At 40.2% G+C, this 27,419-nt stretch overlaps 4 protein-coding genes across 8 annotated transcripts; 2 read left to right on the top strand and 2 right to left on the bottom strand.

Annotated features, from left to right (window-relative positions):
* Positions 1–128: 128 nt before the first annotated feature.
* lnx2a (ligand of numb-protein X 2a) lies at positions 129–10,952 on the top strand. Of its 2 annotated transcripts, XM_056738687.1 has the most exons (11): positions 129–263; positions 2,210–2,733; positions 4,056–4,279; positions 4,386–4,523; positions 4,608–4,807; positions 6,308–6,676; positions 7,043–7,222; positions 7,496–7,673; positions 8,316–8,541; positions 9,215–9,373; positions 10,420–10,952. In XM_056738687.1, the coding sequence occupies exons 2-11, from the start codon at positions 2,330–2,332 to the stop codon at positions 10,553–10,555; spliced, it is 2,214 nt and encodes a 737-aa protein (XP_056594665.1). In that variant the 5' UTR covers positions 129–263; positions 2,210–2,329; the 3' UTR covers positions 10,556–10,952. The 2 variants fall into 2 exon arrangements, with proteins under 2 accessions (XP_056594665.1, XP_056594666.1); XM_056738688.1 differs by lacking the exons at positions 129–263; positions 2,210–2,733 and adding an exon at positions 2,806–3,256.
* Positions 10,953–11,470: 518 nt separating this feature from the next.
* gtf3ab (general transcription factor IIIA, b) lies at positions 11,471–14,913 on the bottom strand. Of its 4 annotated transcripts, none has more exons than XM_056738690.1 (9): positions 13,421–14,913; positions 13,221–13,315; positions 12,794–12,968; positions 12,605–12,714; positions 12,444–12,517; positions 12,266–12,349; positions 11,954–12,186; positions 11,818–11,871; positions 11,471–11,741 (listed from the first exon to the last, which is right to left on the bottom strand). In XM_056738690.1, exons 1-9 carry the CDS (start codon positions 13,535–13,537, stop codon positions 11,637–11,639), a joined length of 1,047 nt encoding a protein of 348 aa, XP_056594668.1. In that variant the 5' UTR covers positions 13,538–14,913; the 3' UTR covers positions 11,471–11,636. The 4 variants fall into 4 exon arrangements, with proteins under 4 accessions (XP_056594668.1, XP_056594669.1, XP_056594670.1 ...); XM_056738691.1 differs by having other exon boundaries at positions 12,605–12,693; XM_056738692.1 differs by having other exon boundaries at positions 12,794–12,890; positions 13,421–14,912.
* A 5,126-nt stretch (positions 14,914–20,039) lies between these two features.
* rpl21 (ribosomal protein L21) lies at positions 20,040–22,199 on the bottom strand. The gene is made up of 6 exons (XM_056738244.1): positions 22,073–22,199; positions 21,323–21,401; positions 21,166–21,227; positions 20,972–21,084; positions 20,439–20,589; positions 20,040–20,164 (listed from the first exon to the last, which is right to left on the bottom strand). Exons 2-6 carry the CDS (start codon positions 21,387–21,389, stop codon positions 20,075–20,077), a joined length of 483 nt encoding a protein of 160 aa, XP_056594222.1. The 5' UTR covers positions 21,390–21,401; positions 22,073–22,199; the 3' UTR covers positions 20,040–20,074.
* Positions 22,200–22,708: 509 nt separating this feature from the next.
* Positions 22,709–27,268, top strand: usp12a (ubiquitin specific peptidase 12a). Its single transcript, XM_056738242.1, has 9 exons — positions 22,709–22,867; positions 24,215–24,295; positions 24,389–24,602; positions 24,978–25,210; positions 25,528–25,604; positions 25,692–25,775; positions 25,864–26,061; positions 26,251–26,329; positions 26,448–27,268. The coding sequence occupies exons 1-9, from the start codon at positions 22,733–22,735 to the stop codon at positions 26,547–26,549; spliced, it is 1,203 nt and encodes a 400-aa protein (XP_056594220.1). The 5' UTR covers positions 22,709–22,732; the 3' UTR covers positions 26,550–27,268.
* The last annotated feature ends 151 nt before the right edge of the window (positions 27,269–27,419 follow it).

Below are 27,419 nucleotides of genomic sequence, written 5' to 3'. Positions count from 1 at the left end.
TTATTTCCCACATTTGGTTGAGGTTGTGTATTACGACCGCATTTTAATCAGGCGCCTGAATGGGCACGGTTTTTTGAGTGACGGCGCGAACGCCCGCCCAGGTGTCTGCGCGAAGCAAAAGGGGCGGGCCTTCATCCAAGACAGATACGGGGGTGTTTTGACGTGCGGATGCGGCTCGGGCAAGCTGCGGTGAATGTGATTGAGCTCAATGATTCTCCCCTCTCGGGGCCAGAGTTCACACCATCCAAGGGGAGCACGAATAGGTAATTTAATTCATATACTCACATTAAAACCCGAGCCTTTATTGCTACATGTAAAGGCTATTATTGGATGTCATTGTGGTCCGTCTTGCAGGCGATGTCATAACGTTAGTTGTGCAGCGAGCCGCGCCGTTCCAGAAATAATGAGATATCGATATTTATTTATGTTATACATCGGGACGCGATCCGCCTTATTAACGACACAATTCATGCAGGTGTCATCCACAGACCTTTTAATTCAATACCGAACGCGCCGTTATTCTCCACCCACCCACCCTCCCTCCGTTCATTTATTTTTGTTTCCTACCTGTTTGTGCATCTACAACCTTTCAGGAAAAATAAGGTCAGGGCATTGATTTGGCAAACGAACGGGTGATGGGTATCAAAAATGGTGGTTACTGGATAAATCAGGGCTGCAGAATAAAAACATGTCATTGCTTATTGATATTCCTTAGTAAATAACGTTACTTTATATGTGCGCATATGACATCCATTAACGCGCTTGATTCCAACGCGCGCGTTAAAACATCAACCATATATTGTATTGTTTTTCTTAAATGTTAAGTCAACGACGGCCATTGAGTTGAGCAAACATTCGGAGGAACAAACATTTTATTCTTCATCTGCCAGCACGCGCGAATGTGCCATTTTGCAAGTAGGAACAGACGACCGACACAAGCTGCTAGAGATACAAGGATAGAAATGAGTGTCCATCGCAGTCAATATCTAAACAACACTCCCTTGCGATTAAAAGTCGTCAGAGAACATAGTTCACCAACAGAATTTCTCCTGGCAACAAAAAGCCATTCTTCAGCCTTATTTAAAGTACTTTCACGACATGCCATGAAGCAGGCTGAGGTCTAAGTACAGACATCATGATAAAATGCCAACCACACTGAGACATTTACAGTGTACTGGACATTGCACACTGGCAGCGAGCGTGAGTTTGTGTGTCTGATGAGATGTTGACAGGGCTTTGTAGTGGGAACAGAGGAGCCTTGTGTCTTCATGACTTATTCATGTCCAGCTGCAAGATAAAAACAGTGGCAGGTAGTCACGGAGATGCTGTCGACAGACTTGCACTCTCCGGTCCAAGCGTGGAGCTGGTCATGGATGCACAGCTGCTGGATACTGATGATTGGTGGCCTCAAAAGGCCACAATCATAAATGCTGAGGCTGTTATTGTTACTGTATTAAAGTCTAAATCTGGGCCTTTAGATGTGTTTTTAAATATAATTGTTTTGTTTTGTATTGTGTAGTTTGTGTTCGCCCCTTCACTTTTCTTTAATAAGGGGCTGTTGAAGGATTTTAGAATGCTGCTTTTTCCATACAGTGGAAGTGAATATTATCCATACAAGTTATCCATATGACTTACTGTAATTCAAGTGTTCTGCATCCATCCAACCAGCTTTGTGTGATAAACAGAAATTCACTCATAATCTTCTACTTTAAAAATCTCTCTCAATACAATGCTCTTAAATATTTTTGGCATGTGTGTGTATTAAAATGTGGCACAACTCAATACAATAATCAATAATCATTGCTTTCCATGTGCCTTGTAGTTGATCACAGTTTGACAAAATTTACATTTCTTTCACACGTGAGATTTAGTGGAGTAAAATGGCAAAATGTTTTTGGGTTAACTATCCCTTTAACAGACAATTCTGTTCATTTGTTTAATTTATAATAGATTTTTTTCCTCTTCTTTTCCTTTTCTCACTTCCACATCAAAACCTCTTGATTCCGCACTCTCTGCCTCAATCCTAGATAATTCTCTCTCTGCGGGATTGAAGGATTGCTCCGGCGAGAGACCAGGAGATTACACTGTCAGATTAATGTGCGGGAGTAAACCCACACTGCTTTGCAACATAATCTCATCCTCACAACACACGACGCATAACACTTTCTCTCATTCAGAATAATAACTCTCCTTTTTTGCGACCCTCCAGAGTGATGTCACCAGGGGGTGGCCGTCCCCTGCTGGAGTCGCGCAGCCTCTGACGCCCATGGGGCGGACGCCCCCGTATCCAAGCAACTGAGCGTGTGGCCGAAGCAGAGTGCTGTGTGCAATGGGCAGTTTGGGCGAGGGAGTGGATCCAGGAAAGGTGAGCGATGCTCTTCTGGAGGCCCTTTGCTCAGAATGTGGCCAGATCCACCGCACCTGGGAGAATCACCTTTATAACTATCGATTGGAGGTGGACGATGACTTGGTGTGCCACATTTGCCTTCAACCATTAGTTCAGCCCCTGGATACACCATGTGGCCACACCTTTTGTGCTCGCTGTCTACGCAGCTTCCTGCAGGAACGGGACTTTTGTCCGCTGGACCGCGCGCATCTGCAGCTGCAGGTCTGCCGGCGTTCAAGCATTTTGGTGCACAAGCTACTGGATAAATTGTTTGTCACCTGCCCGCTCACGTCCAGCTGTTCGCTCAGCATGCCTCGCTGTGACCTGGAGGCACATCTCAAACACAGGTAAATAATCACGCCGTTACAAATATTCAGACAAGATCAGAAAGAAGGAATCATCTAACCATAGTTTGTTTATTTGAAGTACTGTTTGGGCACAGTATAGGTGCTATCTTTCAAAGAATCAATGCAAACCATTTTAAATATACTGACTGGTTCTTCATAAGAAGTTGCATCCATTTTACCCCATGAAATGCCAACATGCAGAATGCATTTTAATAATCCATCTTTAGCAAAACCTCATGCCTGCAGGAGCGCAATATCATAGACTCGGCTGAAGTAGTGCTGATGCTCCGCAGACGAGGCTCCAGTTACTCCAGAGTCACTTTATTGCCGGCTGGGGTTGATCTGACATCCCATCTGGGGATTATTTGCCCCTTTGTCATGTGATGAGAGATTAGTCAGCCCCGTGTCATGAGCTGACCAGCACCAGTTTCATTTTCCCTGCAGCCATGCTAGGAAACTTCAACTCTAGAAATCTGTTTAACCATTTCTTCTGCGAGACCGCCAAGGGTAACCCAGAACTATGGTGAGTCCAGCATAGTATTTTTAAAGATTTGGCAAGACTGCAGTATGTTTTGTCGAAGATCGATATAGATTTGAGATTAGTTTCAGTGTAAAAGTTTGGCTTGATGGTGGTGCCTTTGGATGAATTCAAAGTCTTGGCCTGCGAAGGGTTTGGTGTCAAGTCTGGAGTCAGAAGCCAAATGTCTGTTGAGTAGTTCAAAGTAGTGTTAGTTCACCAACACAAAACAGGATAAATGATTTGTTTTTCTAAGAATGAACACAAGTTTGCAGAGTTTGTTGTAAGATCATTTGTTCTCTCCGTAGATGATTGTATTATTGTTGCAAGAATGTGTTATTTATGTTGTCAATAAAGGGCACTGAAGTCCACGGGAAGATTAACTTTACCAAAGCTTAAACACCTTCCAAAGGGAAGGCTAAGAGTCATTGCCAGCATTAGCTATCTTCTCTTAGCTTGGTTGACACTCTGATGCTTTCGCATTAAACTGTGAGACCTCAGCGTGTAAGATTGTCCTACAGGTATTTGTCCCCATTGGGGCGTAAAGTAATTAATGAGAGCCATTAACTGTAGGACAGTCTAGTTTTGTAAATTAAAATGTTGAAATCCTCCCAAATAATGTCAAAGGCAAAAATAGACGTTGAAGTGTAAAAAATAAAGAGCAAACCTAGATTGTTCTGTAAAAAAGTAAACAAATTTGATGCCTGTTTTTCTCTAGATTCACACTTCTTATTACCAAGACTTCCATGTGTATTTTGGAGTCACTGTGTTTATGCATGTTTGTGTCTACTGTATGTGGATGCAGGTGTCCTGGAACACAGAGTCAGCGAACAAAGCTTGAAGAGACACAGATGGAAGCAAGCGAGGACAAGGTTATGGCGACCAACCCACCCAAATCCCCCCAAAATGAGATAAAGGAAGGTACTCCATCACCACCTGCTGGATCAAACGCATGCAACAATGTTCTTACATGGACGGAAGAGCCTGGGGTAGACAACCCTGCTTTTGAAGAGAGCACCGAAGAAGACAGTAAGCCCACTTTTGCTACAACTTACCGCCTACAAAACAGCATCCTAATTTTGGACCATAGCTAGTGATGAAAATGGACCTTTCTTGGTTATTTTTTCTTTCAAAGGTGTCCATGGTCTTGAATGCGCTCCTACACGCGTGAAGCGCCCACTTAGCAACCCCTGCATCCATCTTCTACGCACTGGTAGTTCAGCCTCTTCGGGGTGGGACTTTGTTGAAAGTCTTCCTCTCTCTGCGGAAGAAGGTACAACTCTGACATCCACTTCCAAACTAAGCCTATACCTTTATATATCAAACTATACCTTGGTTCAATACGTCTGTTCCTCAGGTTGTGTGAAACTTCCGTCCCTACCCGAGGGCGAAATCACAACCATTGAGGTTCATCGTTCAAACCCTTACATGGAGCTTGGCATAAGTATTGTTGGGGGAAACGAGACGCCGCTGATAAACGTGGTCATACAGGAGGTGTACCGTGATGGTGTTATAGCCCGGGATGGAAGGCTGCTGGCCGGCGACCAAATACTTCAGGTACTGCCAGCAACGTTCCAAAATAATGTCCTGATTAAAAAAAGCATCTCACTGCTATTTACAGAACAGCCCTGATGCCTTTCATCAATCTCTGAGGAACGCTGGTGAAGGCTGCTGAATAGCTTTCTGTTTAAATAGATACAGTGCATGTTTCACCACATTCCACAAATAGATTTGATCTACGTAAATGATCTTCATATACAAGCGGTGCAATGAGGCATTAATTCAATAGCATAAGTTAATACATTGGGTGACATGAACAAACAACAATTTACAGCATGTTTTTCTAGATAAATGGTCATTTAAAATGTCAAAAGGGTGTATCTGAGTATGTAGAAATGAACAATAGGGCTGCAATCTTTTTTGCCTCTTTATCAGCATCTCTAATTGAAATATAAAATTGCAGAATCTCTTAAAGCGATAGTCATCATTTACTCACCATCTTGTCATTTCAATCCTGCATGACTTTCTTTCTTCTGCAGAACACAAAAGGAGATATTTTGAAGAATGTTGATAACCAAACAGCCACTCACTTCTATTGTATGGACACAAAACCAATGCAAGTGAATGGCTGCCATCGCCGTTCGGTCCACAATATTTTTACAAAAATATATTATTTTGTGTTCTACCGAGGAAAGAAACTCATACAGATTTACATGACAAGAGGGCGAGTAAATGATGACAGAATTTTCATTTTTCTATGAAAAATCACATTAACTACATATCTTTATTAAAAAAATAGAAGTAAGGATAGCAATTATTATTTATACTTGTAACAAAAACAGATTTTTGTTCATTTTTAAGCATTCATTTTTAACTTTTTTAACTCTATTTCTATCTACATACACCGCGGTTCCACTTGCATAGAATTCACCATGTTGTTTCTACTGAACCCCTAAATGGACAAACTATTCTACCGAGCTCGTATCGTAAATATGTTTTATGCTTTGGCAAAGAAGTGAAAACGTAACAACATCTTGGACTTGTACGCGGCTTGGACTCCCTAGGTAAGAGTACAGTCTTTTGTGAGGCCGAGCTATATGGGACACCGTTTGATGAATAAAACCAGTGACGCTTGGCTCGTAGAGGTCTCAAACAGAATTGAATTTTAGTCCAAATTCGTTTTTTCCGGACTCTCTCTTGGAGCCCCGCATAGATGCTGCTAAATTTAATACTCTGGACCTTTAAAAAAGTGATTTTTGCATCAAAATGTATTGTTACAATCTATGTCCTGTCGGCGCCAGTAGCCTGGTGGTTAGTGCGCCGACATATAGCGTTGGTACACTCGCGCTGACCCGAATACGATTCCCGACTTGTGCGGTCCTTTGCCAGTCCTGCTCCCCTGTCTCATTCCTGTCACCTTTCCACTGTCCTATCTAAAGTCAAAAAGCCTAAAAATGTATATTTAAAAAAACTACGTGTTACCATTCAAACTGCCATCTTGAAATCATGAATCCTTCAAACTCATTTATTTTCTCAACACTACCCATTTGTGTACAGGTGAACAATGTAGATATCAGTAACGTGGCACATAGCTACGCTCGCTCCACGCTGGCGCGTCCCTGCGCCACTCTGCAGTTGACGGTTCTGAGGGAGCGCCGCTGTTCTGCCAGGCCACCGGTGGCAACTGCTACGCCTAAGGGCAGCCCCACTAGCATACGCATTACCCTGAACAAGCGGGAATCATCCGAGCAGCTGGGGATCAAGCTGGTGCGGCGGACGGACGAGGCAGGCGTGTTTATCCTGGACTTGCTGGAGGGAGGGCTCGCCGCTAAAGACGGACGACTTTGCAGCAACGACAGAGTGTTAACCGTCAACGAGCATGACCTGAGACACGGCACACCTGAGCAAGCAGCTCAGATTATACAGGTAGAGCCAACTCAGTTGTTGATGATAGTGTATAAATATTTGCTTATTAGACCACTAACATCCACTGCATGGCAACCTCCGCCTCTTGTCTGCGATTTAACAAGACAGCCATTGTCGTACTTGCCTTTTTGGGGACACAAGGACACTGCCGCCCTGCTCAAAGGGTAATGTGATTGATAGGACCTTTATGTCTACGTGAGCTTCTTTTTCCCATCCGGTTGCCCACGAAAGGGCAGCTTAAGCGTTATTAAGAATAGCTCCGGCAGATAGCAGACTGTCATTGTAAAATACAGAGCCCCCATAGAGCCTGAGAGTATTAGGTATTTATACTGTAAGTCTAACAGACTGCCTACTGTCATCTTCCAGGCTAGTGGAGAAAGAGTCAATCTGTTGATTAGCCGCTCCAGCAAGCAGACCATGGCCGTGCACACCGGCTCCACTCTGACCAGGGACATTTGGTGCCACGACCACGTCGCCCCTCTCCCCTCCACCGCGACCCCCAGCCCCGTTCCGAGTCTGCATCTTGCCAGGTCTTCCACCCAGAGAGTAAGTACAAACTACTGTGGCCGTGAGAGACTACGCGTGTTGAAGATTCTATTTTAGTATTATCCACCGTAGTGCCGTAATTAGGGAGCCCTATTTCCAAAGCATCTGGGTAGCCTCCAGGTTTCCATGGGTTCAGACCAAGACATTAAATACTCCTGAAACCTCCTGGTTGGATCTGTCACGAGATCCATTATGAAGTTAGAGCACTGCTGATCTCGTAGGGATAATGAGAGCCGATCAGCGTTAGAATCAGTTTCCCCTTTTGTGTTGTAGGACCTCTCCCAGTGTGTGACTTGTAAAGAGAAGCACATCACTGTGAAGAAGGAACCACACGAGTCTTTGGGTATGACTGTGGCGGGAGGTCGGGGCAGCAAGAGCGGAGAGCTGCCGATCTTTGTGACAAGCGTCCAGCCCCATGGCTGCTTGTCAAGGGATGGACGAATCAAACGTGGTAGGTTCATTTATAAATTCATATTCAGACTTACCTTGGCATTTCTATATTCTGTGTATATAAAGCTTTGGATAAAAGTGTCAAAAGGTTGTAGGTTATTTTAAAGAAAAAAAAATTGTTGTTGTAATCCCTAGAGGTAGAACACAGTATATTGCCTTGTGTCATGAAAGGGATAGTTTACCCACAACTGAAAATTCGTTCATCATTAACTCGTCTTTCTGTCATTTCAAACCTGACTTTCTTTGTTCTGCAGAAAGCAAAATATATTTTTAAGAACGTTGGAAACCAAACAACATTGGCTCAAATTGATTTCCATTGTATGAACACAGAAAAACTAGACATTTCTCGAATTATCTTCTTTTGTGTTCCACAGAAGAAAGAGTTTTATACAGGTTTGGAATAAAACGAGGGTGAATAAACAAAAATTAGAATTTAGCTCCTACTTTTCACATTCTGATATATTTTACGTTCTCTACTTTTTGTGTCTTTCTAATTAAGAGGCAGTAAAAAAGCCCCCAAAACAAACTCTGCACTGATGATGTGCACTGAACCGAAACCTCTATGGGAATTTCAGCATATGTGCTGCATTGTCCCTCTGTCCCGCCTGGAGTCTAAACGCCCTTTCTGTCTGTCATTGCCCAGGGGATGTGCTGTTGAGTATTAACGGTCAGGACTTGACCGACCTGAGCCACGGTGAGGCAGTGGGCACTTTGAAGTCTAGCGCCGCTTCCTGTTCAGTCCAGTTGAAGGCGTTAGAGGTCAGCACTGTGGAAGAACCGGGCCCGGAGGAAGAACTTCTCCCACCACACGAAAATGACTATGACACAAGTTGGTCGCCATCTTGGGTCATGTGGCTTGGACTCCCTAGGTAAAAGTACAGTCTTTTGTGAGGCCGAGCTATATGGGACATTGTTTGATGAATAAAACCAGTGACGCTTGGCTTGTAGAGGTCTCAAACAGAATTTAATTTAAGTCCAAATGCGTTTTTTCGGGACTCTCTCTTGGAGCCCCGCTGGGATGCTTATAAATATCTCCCTCACCTTGCTGAGCACTGATCCAGAAAAAATGAAAATGGTCCAGGCAATCTGGCCATTACTGCAGGTTTAGGTTCACCTACTTTTTCATCCAAATCCCAGATGGAACAGTTTGTAAGGACAAAATGAGCTATTTGAAATACTTTGACGTGGAAAATGTCCAGTGTCTGTGTGTTTTGCATCAGCGGCTTTATGCAGCCCACGAGAGGATTATGGCTCGGTCGTGATGTAAACATCAACAGCTGCAGATTATCATTTGAGCGTAAAGGTGGAGATAACTTGCTCCAACCCCATTTCAGTTTAGTGTCAGGCTGATATCAGAGGTCATTGGGTCCATCCTTATCTTTTCTCTTTCACTTTTTCTGTTTTATATCACCTCCGAAATTCATTAAAGTATACATTTCAGTATAACAGTTATCCATTAATCCAATAGATACGGCTTTATCTAGAGACCACAATGTTATAGAAATGGCTCAGAGTTGTTCTTTTTCTGCATCTCTGACACAGCTACCTGCATGGCAGCCATGAGATCGTCCTCCGCAGAAGTCACCCTGGCAGCTGGGGGTTCAGCATTGTTGGAGGTTATGAGGAGAACCACAGCAACCAGGCATTCTTCATCAAAACCATCGTCCTTGGAACACCCGCTTACTATGATGGCCGTCTAAAGTAAGTGTAAAGAAATCAAAACAATATAATCAAATGCTTCACTTATGTATATAAAGAGAACTTACATTATTACTTATAAACTCCTTCCACATCTTTGGCTATCATGTAAATGATATTGTACATTGTACTCGTGTCAAATGTAAATCTACATCATTTATGTCAACGTTGGAAGGTCAAACTAAATACTACGAACGATTGAATCATCATCTTTTAAAACTTTTGACAGCTACACTTCAAAAAATAAATTCAATGGTGTGACTTTGGTTTGAGAAGTGGGGGGGACACAAGATGGCGGGAAATGTTCTTGATTTGAATCCTATCACAAATTCAAAACTCCTATGTTTTACGTTGTTTTTGATTGTTGAAATTGATTGAACCATGAACCAAAAGGTGTTTTTATTGTATAGCAAAAGTTGATGTTCATGAAGGGGGAAAATGTGAGTATTGACTGCGAAACGGAGGAAAACATGACTTGTAAATCTGAATCTGCGGTCGGAAGGAGACGAGACGGATGACTAATGTCTTATGTTTAACAAGGTTTAAGTACCCGAACAACGACCACGGAAACCCACGTTTCTGTCAAGCCTTGTCATGAACACTAACTGCTGTTAAAAGAACGAGTCCTTGTTAAACAACCAAAACAAAAATAACGAGTAATGTGTTTCTTCCCCATAGAAGTCCATAAGAAGAAAGAAGCTTAACATAGCCAAACAATAAAACCATGACCACATAAAAACAAATTTCTATTAAATTCTATTTTAGAGTTCATGCGACACGCGCTTCAACACAGGAAGACTCTCAGTGTCCTGCTCGGTCCTAGTGCTTCTCCGTGGCGATGATGGCGTGTGGTAAAAAAATCATAGCAAACAAATTTGAGGGACACACACAGGATTTTGAAAAGTGAGGGGGACATGTCCCCCGTGGAAATTACGTCCCCTGCATTCAATAATAAACCTCAATATTTTTGATGATGCCACTGACCACAATTGTTAAATTGATTGTTATTCTGCGTCACCGAAACATCAATGTGATTTTATTTCCCCCAGGTGTGGTGACATGATAGTGGCTGTTAACAGTCTGTCCACGGCTGGCATGAGTCATTCTGCCCTGGTGCCCATGCTGAAGGAACAGCGGAGCAGGGTGGCACTCACTGTTGTGTCCTGGCCAGGAAGTCTAATATAACACCAAGCGGGCACCACACCTCATCTCAGACAGTCCTCACACCTGTGTTCTAAAGGTCCCATGTGTTCGATTTTCTGCCACGGAGGCACCATCATTTCAAGCCCGAGTCTCGGAAATTGAATGCTTTTACTTGATGCTGAATAAATCAGGCCTTAGAAAACCTGCCACGCCCATGAGGCCACACCCCCTCTGGAGAGCAGCCTTAAGGGTTCCCATCACCATGCCGATCAACGTTCAACTCAACCGGAGGTTTTATATACAATATCTCTAAATGTGATCTATGTTCGTGAATGTTTGAGGGAAAATGAGACCAGACTAAAAAAAATGTGTGTGCAAGTATGAATGAGTGAATGAATGTGCACAGCTGTTTAATAAATCTTTCCCAATGAGGACATGAGAGATGAGCCTCAGTTTATCTGGTACATTAATGATGTAAATCCCCTCATACTGATATTTGACTTGCATTTTTACGGTAGTAAGTTTTTAGCTCGACCTGATTTTGTCAAGTGGTTGATGTCCTCAGGACAACATATTTTGTTGACCTAAGGATAACATTTTTATAAATGAAACCTAAACGCACACCAAACCCCAAACTGAACCATAACGTACTCCTTAAATCAGAGGGAAATCAGAAGTGAAAAACTATAGTCTAGAAGCACCTAATCCTGGTTGGAAGATTAAAAGGATGATTTAAAAAGTTGTCCTAAGGATATCCACAACTTTGCAAAAAACAGGAGAGCCCAAGTTTTAATTTATCCTAGAAAAGGGGAAAATGTGAATTTGTTTTACGGATCTTAAATGTAAACACAAGTAAAGAGGGAGAGGCAACATTGGCTAAAGCAAGCCATGAGTTTAGGGTAAAAGCTTGGTTTGTTGAACCAAACCACTTTTTTTTTTATTAACAACGACAGGGGGTTCATTTCTCCACCTTTATTGACCACAAAACAAAAGAGTTGCCACAGTGATCATTTATTCAAGTAAAGTGACTTCAACTGAAAGTACTAGGTTTATAAACGGAACAAAACAGGGAAGCTTTATTTAAATAACAAAAAAAAGTTTTGAAGACTCATGGCCTCTTCGGTCATATAGCCTTGTTCAACGAGACGTTTTGGAGAGCCTTAGACACTTTAGCAGCCTCTGATGTATTAAACTTTGATCGAGTCTTGTGCTGCTTGGTTTTTGGCTTCTGCAAAAAGATAGGACCCAGATAAACATCTTCAATGATTTAAATACACATTCCCCAGTACATCATATAGCTTTACCTGGAGTTTTGTCTTCTGGGGGTTATGGACCACAGAATGCCTTCTCAGGCTTTCCTTTGAGCAGGAATGACCACATTTACATAAACAATTTGCGTTTCCCAAAGCGGTTTTAAAATCGTGACATCAGAGAACTTACCTCCATGGCAAAAGCTTTACCGCAGCCTACATAAAGGCAAATGAAATCACACCTTTTCTCATGGAAGGCCAGAACGTGGTTCTGAAGGTTGAAGTTTGTGGTGTAGGTTTCCTGACAACCCTCTCTGGTGCATTTAAACATGCGCCGCTCACCTGAGTGAACCCACTGTTTGTGCTTCTGCAAAAACCAAGCGTGGTGGAAAATCCTCTTGCATTGATCACATGGAAGGGTTTCTGCAAACAAAGGGCCGTTAGAACGATGAACAAACTTTGTGTAAAGTGTCAAAATGACCAATCAGCAAGGCGCACATACCCCTGTGAACTGCCTTTCTGTGCTTTTGATACTCCGACCAGGTTTTTCCTTTGAAATAGCAGTACTCCTCAGCACACGGATAACCTTAAATTGTCAAATTTAAATAAACATACATAGTTTCATCTCTCTTACGGTTTAAAGGAGAAGAATGTAATGTGTTGAGAGGCATTCGTGTTACCTTTATGCACCTTCTCATGCAGTTTTAAATCTTTAGAGGTGGAAAATTTCTTGTCACAGTCCTTAAAGTCACATCTGTTAAAACAGGAATGTATGAGCAACCAAATAAGAGAAATAATAAAGTAAATAGTGTAAACAATGGCATCTCGAGGAAACACTTACTCAAAAGGAAACTCCTTTGTGTGCTTGCACGTGTGGATCTTCAGTTGCTTTTTCTTGCCGAACGCCTTTCCACAGTTTTGATAGTTGCACTGCAAACCATTATCACAACACTTATGCGACAGAAAAATCAAACATATCTGAACAGAAAACAAAACGAACAGAAGGCTTTTGTCGCTTCAAATGACTCACCACATAAAACCGCTGGTTGTGCTGGTGAACATGAGCAACGTGGTTCTTCAGGGCTCCAGGTGTGGAAAACGCATCCGAACATCCACTGACCGAACACCTTGATTTCAAAAACAGGTGATCAGCAGAAATGACAGTGAGATGTCTACCTTTACAGCATTCAAGGGCACGTTCCCTGCTGAAAAAAGAAATTCTGATAGTGGTTTGATTACAATAGAAGTTGTGATGGTTTTAAATGATAATGGTCTCTGTGGTTCTTTACTGGTGGAAAGAAACTATTGCATCACTGTTAAATCTTAACACACTACACAAGGCGTTTATAATGATGCAAGTAAATAATAAATGGTATTTGTGATGGATTATTTTCAGCAGAGATGATGCTCATGAATGCTGTGCAGATATGCAGCTCTTTTGGTTTGGAGACACTCACAGGTAGGGCTTCTCGCCGCTGTGGCTCAGCTGATGTCGGGTGAGCAGATAACGGGTGTTATAGCTCTTGTCGCAGTTTCCACATGCAAATGGCTTCTAAAAATCGTGAATGAAAGCGTAACAGCACTCCATAACATTACTTCCGTTAAACTCGAACACAGAATCGTCAACCTTACTCGTTTCAAAATCCTCAGGACTCACCAGTCCAGTGTGCTTGCAGTAATGCGCTTCCAACTTCCACATCTTAGAAAACGACGACTTGCAGTTTGCGAATGAACACATGAAATGTTTATCAGGGTGCTGAAGTCGTTCGCCCATTTTTGCTACTTTAACAACAATCCTCAGCTGGTGGTAGGTTGGTCTTCTCCCTACAAAACTAAAGTTTCATTGAGCTACGTTTTATTGTGAGTGGAACATACCAACCGGTCCAAAAGAACTGCATACGGTGCAATTTGTCTCGAAAAGGAATGACAGCGTTAGAATGATCGTGTAGCGGGTTGCTTATGATAAACTTTCAGATTGATGGAAACTGATAAGTAATGATTCTATTGTTTTAATAGCTAAAAAACGGTAATTGTGCAGTCACAGGTAGACAAGACGCACCCCTCATTTGAATAGACCTACCTGCGCGTGAACGCACTTTATGTGACGTCACTTGCTGCGTTGCCAACTTAGTGACTTGTCAGTACCATTCATCTTTCTTTTGTACAAGATACCATTGATTCTAGAAGTACAATATCTTTTCTGGTACAACTTTTTATTTTACTTGGTAAATATCACATTCGTGTGAAAAAAATGGGATAAAGCTAAGCCATGAACATTTTCTGAGGGAAATTAAACAATATGGACAAACGTTAAGCAATATAAAAAGCAATAAATACTTGCGAACACTATGTGATTTGTATTTATGCGCTTAATATTTTTTTACCCCTGACTTTTAAATGATACCCCAAGTTTAATTTATGTAATTTTTATTTTATTTTAGTTGTTATGAGTTTTATATGTTTGTACTCTTTTGTACTATAATAAAAAAACTTTTCAGGACCATTTAGTGAATTTTAATTATTGCTTTTAGTTATAGTGATTAGCACAACTCTGATGTTGTTAATTATTTAAGTAGTTTAAATGGGTTGCGTTCAGCCAGTATTTCCTACTAGTTTAGTTGTCTGACAATAAGAACATAAAATATGTAAACAAGTGCCCTGATATTGGGCTTTGCGAGCACCGGGAGGAAGAGGAAGGAAATAAAACAGAAATAAAATGCTGATACTAGACAGTGATTGCGTCATAAATATGCTAATTAGTATGACGTATTCCAGCATGATTTAGCTACTTAAAGTCCCCGTGAACCGGAAGTTGCGATCGTTTATACTTTCAAATACAAGTGAAATGGAATTCCTAATGAGAAAAAATAGTGGGCGTGGCTTTTGTATTTAATCTGCGATGTGATTGGATATATAAAAACACCTGTTGCATTTTGAAATGGAACTGGCAGCAGACTAACAGTTGAAGGGGAGGAGTTAACGGGTGCTCCGCCCAGGCCGTCTAACATAAATCAGCTCAAATGGATAGTCATTACAAGACGGAAGTGCATTTTCAGATTTGAATTTAAGATTATGACCCACATTGATCAACTATTTACAATAAACGCTGCAATATTTCAAGAAAAAAAGGAATTGTTATTTTTTATTCACTGGGACTTTAAATTCACATTTAAAATAGCTTTAAAGCACTGGCTGATATAATGACATCTACCAGACACAGTTAACATTATCGCAAAAAAAGTATGATTTATACACAAATAGTGTATAGATTACTGTTTGTTTTGAAAAGTGATTCACACGTGTAAGACGCCTGATAAACAGGGACTGTTCACCTTTACACACTTTGTGACTGGGATTGAAGGTCTCTGGGATTGTTTGACAGAGATTAATTGTGGATATTAAACTGTCAATTGTGGCTCCACTCAACCCTACGTATGTCTGTGTCTGTCTGGAGGAGTTTTAATGTCTGACTAGATCTACACAAGTGGAAATTACTCCCATGTGGAATATCAGCCTCTATATACAGTACACTGATATATGATTTGTGTCCCAAGGTGACCCTGTTTTATTATAAAAACCAGTGCTGCATACTGTAAACTATTTCTCATTTTCTGTCTGCAGCTCTTTTCACCCAAGGCAACAAGATTTTTTTCTTTCCTTAGTTGAAAGTGTATTGGAATTACCTGATCCAGAACTTCAGTGTAAAGCTAATAAAGCGATAGTTCATCCAAACATGAAAATTCTTTCATCCTTCACTTACCCTCATGTAATGTCAAACCTGTATAAATTACTTTGTACTGATGAACACAGAGAAAAACATTTGGAAGAAATCATTTTCAGTTTCGGGACATCATTGACTACCATAGGAAAAAATGTATGATAGTCAAAGGTGTTAGAAAGGTGTCTCTCTTAGAAAAATAATGAGTTTTAAAACACTATGATAATCTTTATATTCTCTGTCTAAATTGGCCTCTAAAGACAATAATCCAGATTTGTACATAGTATAGCTCTACAATCCCTTCTATTCCTTTCTTCACATCCGGTCTTGTAGCGTTCCAACCCTCCCCATGTTTGGGACTGATCAATAAAGGTGTCTCTGTATCTGAATGGCCATGATATGTCCTGATAAGCACCAACAAGCAAAAAGACAAACACCAGCTCACAGCAAATCAAATCGTTTGTGGTGGAGAGTTGTACCTTCAGGCTCCCATTTGATCCAGTCTTGCTGGTTTCAGAACCTCCTGGAGGTTTCAAAAAGACTGAGAGACTCTGGTGGGAGAAGAAGACAACGTGGTGTTTAGATGTTCTATCTCTGTCTTCCATGTTTGCTCGTCTCCCAGGCCGAGAGAGGAAAGTTAATGTGTAACATGGCCGGTCGATACGGCTGCCGTGCTGCCTGATGGCCTAAATGTCTGAGTGTCAAACAGGTATGATTAACCACCTTGTGTTACATGACTTGGCTGTGCCCACTTTGCTCCATCACGTTTTCCTCTTTACGTCTCCTCTCTCTGTTTACCGTTAAATTCAGTCTATGAGTCAGGTCCTTGCAGCCCTTCAGCGTGCACAGAGGCGAAAAATACTCACGAGGACGTGGCTGTGTACCTTAAGAGAACTCAATTAAATCTTGACCCGCTGATGCATGATCACCAAATCACATATTTTATAACTTCTAAATGTGCAAAATAAAAACATAAACATTCTCAATCTTAAAAAATTATAATAATAATTGCAGACATAAGAGAAGAACACATTTGCCCATTCATGTACAAGATTATGGTAAATATTTAGGAGGTTCTCTCGGCTCAACTTTCACGATCGATGTTGAATTTATGTTATAATAAATACAAAAACACAAAGTGGGAAAAAGAGGACATTTACAGAAAATTATGAGTGTGTCTGAAGACAAGCCAGAATACAATTACAAACGCAAGCTACGTTTAAAACCTCACTCCCAAACTTTGTTCTACACAGATCAACAATTAAATAGAAAGAAGAGACAAAGTAAAAAAAAGACATCATTGATATGGAAATATCCAGTTTTGCTCTAGAATTTATTGGCATTTAGTCAGTGTTAATGAACAGCAACTTGATTGCGAGAAGAAATTCCATGCCTTTTCAATATCTGTAATCAATACCAGGCCAACATGTCACTTGTTGATTGATACTATTGATTATGACCTCATCACCTTTATCCCAATCCTTACAAATACCTAACACCAGTATGATAGCAAAGGAACACCGGATAGGCATGGCATACAATGAGGTTATCTAGTCATCTTCACACATTCTCACAGTCATGCAGTGACCTCTCAGCTTGTTGTTCTCTGCATGGATAACCCAAACCTGTCTGTCCTCTGAGGGTCGTCAGAATAGGAACAAAAAGGACAGATTCTGTACAATAATATCAACCTATCTGATGTAAGTGAAATAACTGAAATGCACGTGTTGGTAAACCATTTGTATTGGATAAACTATTAAAGAGATAGTTCACCCGAAGAGGAACATTCTGTCATCATTTACTTGTACCTCAGATTGTTCCAAACCTGTTTAAATGTCTGTTCTGCAAAAAACACAAAGGAAGATATTTGGAAGAATATCGGCTACCAAACAGATCTCATCCCCCATTGACTACCAAACTATACTGGTAGTCAATGGGGAAACAAAGAAAAGTATACAGGTTTGGAACAATCTGAGGGACAAGTAAAGCATGACAGAATAAAATTTTGGGGTGAACTATCCCTTTAACATATTCAATTTAAACATTTTTATAAGGGACGTGCGAGAACACCATTGAACTAAGGCTGTTTCTCACAATCGTCATACACTCCCACACAGCTGTGGCGTATCTCAGTAAACGGACCCTAATTGAAGCAAATATTGGGTGAAGTACTGAGGTGGGACGAGATAACATATTTGTCAGATATCCAGTCAGGCATTCAGACGGACCGATTACACAGTAAGTCAAGATAGAGAGAGAGAGAGGTGGTCCTCACTTACACACCAAACCACACAAAGAACAACAATACACACACATAACACAAAGAACTAAAGGCCAAGAAGTGTTGATGCTCGTATGGTTTTTGAAGGTGTCAACACATTTGGAGTGTTGGAGTGTTTTAAAGTGATCAGGATTTGTGGCTTGGTCATGACACTACTTTACAATTTAAAGGAGAAAACACTAAATACAATTAGACTGACAATCTTTTAAAGGAATAGTTCACCTTAAACATGTCCCCATTGACCTGACCATAGTCATTTTTAATGGGGACCATTATTTGGGTGTACTATTCCTTTGGTGCTTTATACAAGTCAATCTGTTATTTTACTTTTTAACCTTTAAATTATGAATGCAACCTTTTGTTTTATTTATTTTTATTTTTACATGATGCTAAATAGTATACCTTAAAATTTTCCAAATGTTGAGCGATGAAAGTTGGCTACTGTAAACATAAAAGGCCTGGTTTCACAGACACGGCTTATTTGAACACTATAGGACTAGCTTTAAATTAGAATATTGAAGTTGCTTTTATAAAAATGCCTTAGAAAAAAACATGACTGGGGTTAAGCTTCTTTATTTCTTTATAAAGCGCAATTTAATACAACTGTTGTTTTCATCCAATGTGCTGTACAATGATAAAAAGATATACAAAACTACACATTCAATGTCTTTATCAACCTCCAGAATTATAAAAAGCCTGAGTTAATATATGCGTTTTTAAGATCAAGATAAGTCTGTGCCCGACCGTTTAAGGATTTAAAAACAATTAGTAAAAGTTTGTAATCTAAATATGTATTCTTGAAACAAAACAATGGCACTGACATATTTTAAGATGTCAATGCATGTTGGTTTCAGTTAAAAGATAACTCAAACATTCATTATAGTGTGGAACTAGCCTTAAGACCTTTCTGTGAAACCAATATGTCTGTACCATTTATTTTTTTTAATTGCCATAGTTTCACCTTAGTTGCAAACTGCCGGCTACTGTCCCTAACTTTAGTTCCTCATGCTGTCCAAATGCTATAGAAGTAGATCCCATATGCAGCTTCACATCGAAGGGTCTTTTTATGACAAATCAAGAATCTCTTGGTTAAACTGATGTGGACACTTGTTTTTCTATCAGGGCAATGGCTAATGCTGCCCTCTAGTGACAGTGTTCATGATCTACCACATATATCTACACTGTCTAAAATGATAAACTCAACACATGTGCTGAACTCAAAGATCTAAGACTATGTACACATAGGCCTATTTCTTTCAAATATTGTTCACAAATCTGTTTCAGTGAGCACTTCTCCTTTGCTGATATATGTCATCCACCTCACAGGTATGGCATTTCAAGATGCTGATTAGATCGCATGATTATTGCACAGGTGTGCTTTAGGCTGGCCGCAACAATAGGCCACTCTAAGATTCCGCAAGATTTGAGGTAGTGTGCATTGGCATGCTGACTGCAGGAATGCCCACCAGAGCTGTTGCCCGTGACTTGAATGTTTATTTCTCTATAAGCCGTCTCCAAAGGCGTTTCAGAGAATTTGGCAGTACATAACTTCTAAGACTAGTCGAAGCATTCTATGCAACCGGCGTCAGAATATTTTAGTGCGTATATCCCTGTTAACTTTAAATGTGAGAACAAATGAATTTAAACTTCTCTAAGTTCCAACAAACCATTAAAGGGAAAGGTTATCGAAAAATGAAAATTCTGTTAACTACTCACCCTCTTGTCATTTTAACTTTGAATGACTTTCTATCTTCTGCAAAACACAATAGTTTGATGAATCTTGGCAACCAAACAATAGTGGTACCCATTCATTTCTGCTACTTAATTCTTTTTTGTTTGAATAACTTGTGAACCCACTTTTAAGTGCCACATTTAAGTCACAAACGTGTTCAATAAGCAACTGTTGTACACTAAAACACTACTACTGCCAAATAGACCACTTTACGAGATGTTTTTATTGTCCTCATTTTATTTTAAAAAAGAAATACTTATCTGGATCCAGTTATAAATGTTCTGTCAGTTTAAACGTTTGTGTTGTGTTAAACTAAAACCAGAGGTTCTTCTAGATCATTGTAGTTTACATCTTCATAAGTGGTCTATAAAGGTATGCATATGTAATTCTAAATTCAGCACTGTTGTTTTCTAGAAATCATATGATGAAGTAAAAGCTTGCAGTATAAGGAGACTTCCTTACCATATTAATACCACACAGTCCCAGAAAAAAAAAAAACCCGTTGGAGGTATTTTAGAAAGGAAAGACAGACAGTTTTTACAGAGTTTTGGTACAAAGGACTTTAATTTGGTCAGCATAATTAAGCCATGAACTCATAGGGGATGGGCTCCAGGAGCTGAGGCTCGTTGTTCTTGGTGCTGACGAAGTGAGCTGACCGTGGAGCAGCAGGCTGGAAGGGAATGAGATGATATCAGCAACAGAGGTAATGAAAGTGTCGATGTGAAAGTACAGAAGATTAACAGCCATGACTAGTTGCATTTGAAGACATCAATTTGTGATTAACAAATAATGTTGGTCAAAAGTTTTAAACTGGATTACATTTTACTAAAAGTTTAACAACATCCAGCTAACAAAAACTAACATGGTACATTCAGTACATGAAAGGACAATGACGTTCATGAAAATCCGATAAGTATGCATTTACTAAGCAAATTTCCCCATACCTGACGCTTGAGCTCAATCCAGGTGCCCTGTTGCTTGGCCTCCACCTTTTTCTTCTCGTTCTCCTTCACACGCTGCAGGAAGCTGTCTCTGCTCTTAGAGTGTCTAATATGCTCAATACGCACATTAATTTTCTTAGCCAGGATCCTTCCCCTGAAAGTCACAACAACAATAAAACAAGGCTTATGTTGAGCATTCACAAACTTCAAACATAAGACATGTTCCCATTTTGAAAATTTGGTACAGACAGTAATACATCTGTGCCGGGTTCAGAAGGATAAATGCTCTACCCCATATGAATGACCATACAGGACACTTAGCTGCCCCTATGGCAAAGTGAACGGGGATGAAATGCGCCTTCAGTTAAACTGACGACATTGTGAGAACGCTTACGAGAAACAGCAAAAATACTTAAGACTACCGTCAAAAGAATTGCAGTGTAAAGATATTCAAAAACAAACAGCTCCACTTTACTAAAACTTCAAGTAATTTATAGCAAGCCTGCATATGAAGTGATGAAAGCAACTCGACTCACTTGACTTGCTTGTTGACAATGATGCCTACAGCATGCTGTGTAACGTTGTAAACACGTCCAGTTTTGCCATGATAGCATTTATGAGGCATTCCCTTCTGAACGGTACCTGTGCCCTGTTGAAATAGAAGGTTCGTCCCATAAATTACTCGCAGAAGACAGTTTGACAACTATAATTGTCATGGGTAGAAACGTACCTTGATATCAACGATGTCACCCTTCTTGTAGATACGCATGTAGGTGGACAGTGGGATTGGACCTGTTAAAATTAATTTTGCAATGTCAGACTTTCTATAGCAAATAGAAAATGTCATCCACACAATAATAAAAAAAGTGCGATTCATGTTAACTCACCATGCTTGCGGAAGGGCCTGGCAAACATATACCTGGTCCCCCTCCTCTTGCCTCTTGTGTTCGTCATGATGCCTGATTACTAGGCAAGGAAAATGTAAAAATAAAAGGTTAGTATTCAGTTTAAACTAAAACTTGATTGATATTCTACAACAAAAACTAAATGCACGTTAATTTCAATCAAAACGATAAGAAAGTTGTAGAAAATGATGGCAACATGAAAAGTACTCATTAAAGTACACCGACATTTTGTGGTAGATGTACTGATAAACGTTACCATGTATAACTAACAATAAAGATTCACGATAAAAGCAAGACTCCAATAGGAATGAAGCAATAATTTGATTTTTATAATGTCAAGTAAACGTTAGAATAGACTTGGAAAGAAAATGGGAAAACCGCTCGATTAAAACTGCCACCAAAACGGATTTAGTGACATCTCTCTGCATTAAAACTCCAACGTGACATCAAAACCCTAGAAATTCCTAGAACCTTATGGATTTCGTATCCATATTTATTTCAGACCATCGCCAACAGACCCCGTCCTGTAACTAAGCGCATGGCCCACATGGAAGACACGCTGCAGTTTGACGCTGTGTTTTAAACCTTCACAGGCTCAATCGTCAAACAGTTGGGTTTGATTTCGATACTAGATTAAGCAAGGATTTATTTGTGCGGTTTGAATGGTAGTTCTGATCAGTGAATGAAACATTATCAAAAGATTTTCTACACAAAATCTGGAGCACATCTTACCCCGGTTGCACGCAAGATGGCGGGTAGGCCGGAAAGAGACTGATTGGGTCCTGCGGTTCTTCCTTCAATGCGCGGATAGTAGCACTAGTCATTTGCCTGAGTAAAATGACCATCTCTAGCTGTTGCTCTGAAAGTAGTGATGTCATCATCAAAATAAACAAGTTCGCTTATTTGTACGTGAATTTACTATTTTAAAGACCTGCTTGTAAAATTACTCCATAGTTTTCATTTAAAAAAAAACTATGGAATAAATAAATAAAACTAACTTTTAAAACTGAACTAACTTATAAACATAATGTTCTGACATAAATTAATTTGTCTAGAAATCAAACTCTCTTGTGAAATGTGTTTACAGTCTAGAAGTAATAGTCTAGTACTAGAAAACCAAAGAAAATGTCAAATAAATATTAAACAATTAAGATGGCAATAAATATCGATATTGCTGAGCTTTTCAGGCACAACATATATACGCATCCAAACACATACACGGATACACATAAGAACCAACTAAATATTATGAGAATTTCCATAACATGTCAAAATAATAAAACCCAAACAAATAAAAAACGAACGATATACGTCTTGTTATTGCGATGTTAAATAACATTACTTCTTGTTTGCATCAGGTTCCTGGTTGGAAGGGCGTTAAGACCCCGCGGAATGCCCTCTGGCAGGGACGCAGTCTGTCCTCACGGGGACTCCTCTTCCCCTCCGCGCGGTGATTGGGTGGAAGATGGCGCTGGGCGAATGGAAATCCTAATGACAGTTTCCAAATTTGCCTCTTTTTGTACCATGGTGAGTAAATATCCCTTGAATCGAGCTTTATTGGACGCCCGCGCTTACATGATACTGTAATCGGTATCGTCCAGCTTTAGTTGTGTGAATGGTGACTGTGAATTGGACTTGGGTTGCCAGTTTTCCTCTGCTGCAGTTGCGAGCTGTCTTTATCCGTGTGTGGCTGCTATAAATTTTGCATTGGGCCTAAATATTTACGATACGAGTCGTATTTGCTGCGATGGGAATATTTCGTCCTATATTACAAGGTTAGCTCTCAAATTCCTCCATCCTTACAGGATTTTGCTGAAGGCAGCAAAGCAGAAATGTGCTAACTGCTGAGCTGAAGTGTCATTCAACGCAGGTTATGATCGCGAGATATGCGTATCAAACGAGAATCAGTGACAAGCAATTCATCTCCGGTTATTATTTCACGTTAACCGACAATACTGTTGTGTTTTGGACGAGCCGTTTTACCCAAGACACATCTAAGCGTCATGATTTGGTCGAATGCGCTTTATGTACCTGTGCTTTCGCGCTGTGGCTGTTGCGGTCATATCGTGATTGCACAGCGTCCCATCACCTCTCTAGATCTCCGTATCCTGTTTGTGTCCGGATATCACTTGTGTTCGATTGATTTGTGAAGTGAATTATTTTCTATTGCGCATAAAAAGTTATGAAGACTACAATTGTAATGCTTACCGTGCTAATGTAGTTTCAGGTTCTAGAAACTTCTCATACGTTTTCATGAGGCGAGAATTTACATGCATTATGTTTTTTGGGTAATACTGCAATCTTAAGACACCAATTCAGAGTAACAAAGAGTCAAGTCATGTTAGCTGACGTATTTTCTCTTATTTAACGTTATAAGCCATAGAATAGAGTGTTCACCTTAAAACTTTGAATAGAATTGGATTCACTTTATTGTCCATTCTGTTTGTCACAGAGCGGAAAATTGTCTTTGATTCTGGTGGCAGGGTTGAATACTTTCACATAAACATTACACATAACAATACATTGACGTAATAATTTCTGCAAACACATAATTAATAAAATCATTAAAAAATCTTAAAGTGTCATTTGATTTTAAAGGATTACTGCTATCGGGACAAATGATTTTGTGCATTTATGCACGGCCCAATATTATTCATTTTTTAGTGTTTTAGTTTGTGTGTTTGTTCAACTGTTTTACTTTTATGTCGGCATTTATGTTGCTCTTCAGCCATTTTGCTCTTTTGCCATTCTGCGTTTACACAGTTTAAGCCCTGTAAAATATCTGTCATCATATTTACGCATAACATGATGTTTTATTCGTTTTTTTATCTAGTAGTATGCATCTGTAACAACTATACACCTGTTCCCTTTCAGGGCGCCAATGCCTCCGCTTTGGAGAAAGAGATCGGCTCCGAGCAGTTTCCTGTCAACGAGCATTACTTTGGATTGGTCAATGTAAGCAAAGATGTTTCCTGCATTCTTAGCAATCGTCTCCTCCAGCCAGTGCGTTTATCATTGTGTGTGTGTCGTTTGCGTTTTTCTCCACAGTTTGGAAACACCTGCTACTGTAATTCTGTGCTCCAGGCTCTGTACTTCTGCCGGCCGTTCCGGGAGAAGATCCTTGCATACAGAAGCCAGCCACGACGCAAAGAGAACCTGCTCACCTGCTTGGCTGATCTGTTCCACAGTATAGCTAACCAGAAAAGGAAAGTAGGGGTTATCCCTCCTAAAAAGTTCATCACAAGACTACGGAAAGAAAACGGTAAGGAAGATGAACAGGAAGGATTTGGCAAAAAGTAGAAGGGTTGTAAAAAAATTGCAGGGCATCTAAAGGGATTGTTCACCTTAAACTGAATATGATGTCAGCATTTACAAGAGTGTGAGTAAATGATGATAGATTTGTTTTATTTTGGGTGAACCATCTAAACCTGGTTAATATGCCTTATATACCTACACGTCTAAGTTATTATTTAATATTAATGGTACCGAATTTAGAATAAGCACTTTAATTTTAATATAAAACACAGCCAACTATGTGTTTTTTTATTGGCACAAAATTTGTTCATTTGTTGTGTGGCCCGACAGATCGTGCTTTTATTACAGACTGATAACATTTTGTCTCCCTGCCCTTCCACAGAACTGTTTGATAATTACATGCAACAAGATGCACACGAGTTCCTAAACTACCTGCTGAACACTATAGCAGATCTGCTACAAGAAGAGCGGAAGCAAGATAAACAAAATGGGAAGCTGGCCAATGGCACACTTGATTCACAGAACAATAACAGCACGCCACCCTCCTCCACCTGGGTTCATGAGATCTTCCAGGGCACGTTGACTAACGAGACACGATGCCTCACTTGTGAAACGGTAATAGTGCAGAGTAACATATCATTTAAACATAATGCATACAGTATAGACCACTTCAGAAGACGTAAACAAATCAGGTCCAATGCTTGTCTAAAAGAACTTCATGTTTCAGTTTTTTAACACTAACAAAACAAAATAAACCAGCAGAACATTTATAACCGAATCAAAATGTGTAAAAAATATTTTAAAGACTTAACACACGTTATATATAAGATTAAAATAATGTCAGTGTTTACATCTTGTGATGTAGTCTATAACCGAAAAACTCTTTCATTATATTGTGATCATATTTAATATGGGTTTATGAATTCTTTTAGATAAGTAGTAAAGATGAGGATTTCTTGGATCTGTCAGTGGATGTTGAGCAGAATACTTCAATCACACACTGTCTCAGGTCTGTGAAAACACGCACACAAATCTTCTGAAAAAATATTTGTGTCCATTTTAATGAAATGAGAATTCTTTTACTGTTTCTTTACAGAGGTTTCAGTAATACAGAGACCTTGTGCAGTGAGTATAAATATTACTGTGAAGAATGCCGAAGTAAACAGGAGGCGCACAAACGGTTAGCATTGGAAATCTCAAAGTTGTTTTTTTATCCGTGAATGTACTTTATATCGTCCATACGTGAATGAATTTGTGTGTGTCTTTAGAATGCGGGTTAAAAAACTTCCCATGATCCTCGCCTTGCACTTGAAGAGATTCAAATACATGGAGCAACTTCAACGCTACACTAAGCTTAGCTACCGTGTGGTCTTCCCTCTGGAGCTCCGCCTCTTTAACACCTCCGGAGATGCCACCAATCCCGAGAGGCTTTATGACCTGGTTGCTGTGGTGGTGCATTGTGGCAGGTTAGTCCGCACAGATTTTAAATGTGATTCAGTGCTTAAAAGCCTATGTTAAAATAGCCTTTCAAATGCTTTTCATTTAAACAATTTTCACAATAAAAAGTTTAGTGAACGGTGAAACTTTCACAGAAATTTGAATGAGAAGCACTCTTTTGCTTTCAGGAAACTAATTAATGTTTGGTTTTCTTACAGCGGTCCAAATCGGGGACACTACATCGCCATTGTAAAGAGTCATGACTTCTGGCTGCTGTTTGATGATGACATCGTAGAGGTAAGCTGCCAAACATTAATAATAATAGACTCGTTGAAATGCAAAATCAGCATTTTACATCCTGAATCGCATTAAATGGTCTTATCATCATCATTTGCCCAAATGTTTGTCTCCGTAGAAAATCGATGCTCAGGCGATTGAAGAGTTCTATGGATTAACCTCGGAAATTTCCAAGAACTCGGAATCCGGGTATATCCTGTTTTACCAGTCCAGAGACTGAAAGAGATCAGAGGGGCGCCCACAACGGACACCTGTCCAACAGGCGTGCCTGTTTGCAGAACCCTGCTTCATCCCAACCGTGCAGGTTCTTTACTGCGACGGCGCCTCACACACCCCACCCCACCCGTCCAAGCCCTCCCTCGCCAGTCTCGATGCAGCAGTTCCGTTGGGCATGATGCAGTCGGAAGGCCTTTTGAACGTCGTTCGTCAGTTGTATTTACGTTGTGGGAGCGTTTAATCACTCGTGTTAAGTCCTTTACCGTAGAGAGAATGTGTTTTATGTAAGACTGTATGATATGACGGGATTTGCATCAACTTTCTCGCTGCGACTTTGTGATTCCCGTGGCTGCGAGGAGGCTGAAGACTTGTGCATGAGGAAAAGTGGTGTGTTTATTATAATGAGGGGAGGGTCTACACGCTCCAGGTGTGGGGCACTGTGGGTTATGTATTTCTACCTTGTACAGAGTGATATTTGTATAAATATTATGAGAATTATAATAATATTACTGATATAGCCAAAAAAGAGGATAGAACCAGAAAAGATGTATAACACTATGGTGCACTTTTGATACAGTTTTGTAGATGTTGGCAGGGTAATGTGAGGGTTTGCTTGAGACGGCCTGTTGTGAAATTATCATTTTCTGTTTTAAAGAAAAAGAAATAAAAGTGTATACACCAAGAAAAGATGTATGCATGCGAGCATGTAAATATGAACGTGACCGCCTGCTGCGGTTTGATTGGACGCTCATTTCTTAGAATGAGCCGTCGGTGTTATGACTCAGTCTTGACTCACTGTCGCCCCTCAGTGGCCGGCGCACATTACTGCAAGATGGAGATTCGCACAGCATCACTCATGTTTCTTCACTCACAG

This window comes from Triplophysa dalaica, chromosome 23, assembly GCF_015846415.1.
Source record: "Triplophysa dalaica isolate WHDGS20190420 chromosome 23, ASM1584641v1, whole genome shotgun sequence".
In the NCBI taxonomy this organism is placed as follows: Eukaryota; Metazoa; Chordata; class Actinopteri; order Cypriniformes; family Nemacheilidae; genus Triplophysa; species Triplophysa dalaica.
The sequence above is the reverse complement of the archived record's forward strand: the minus strand, read 5'-3'. Positions and strand labels throughout refer to the sequence as shown.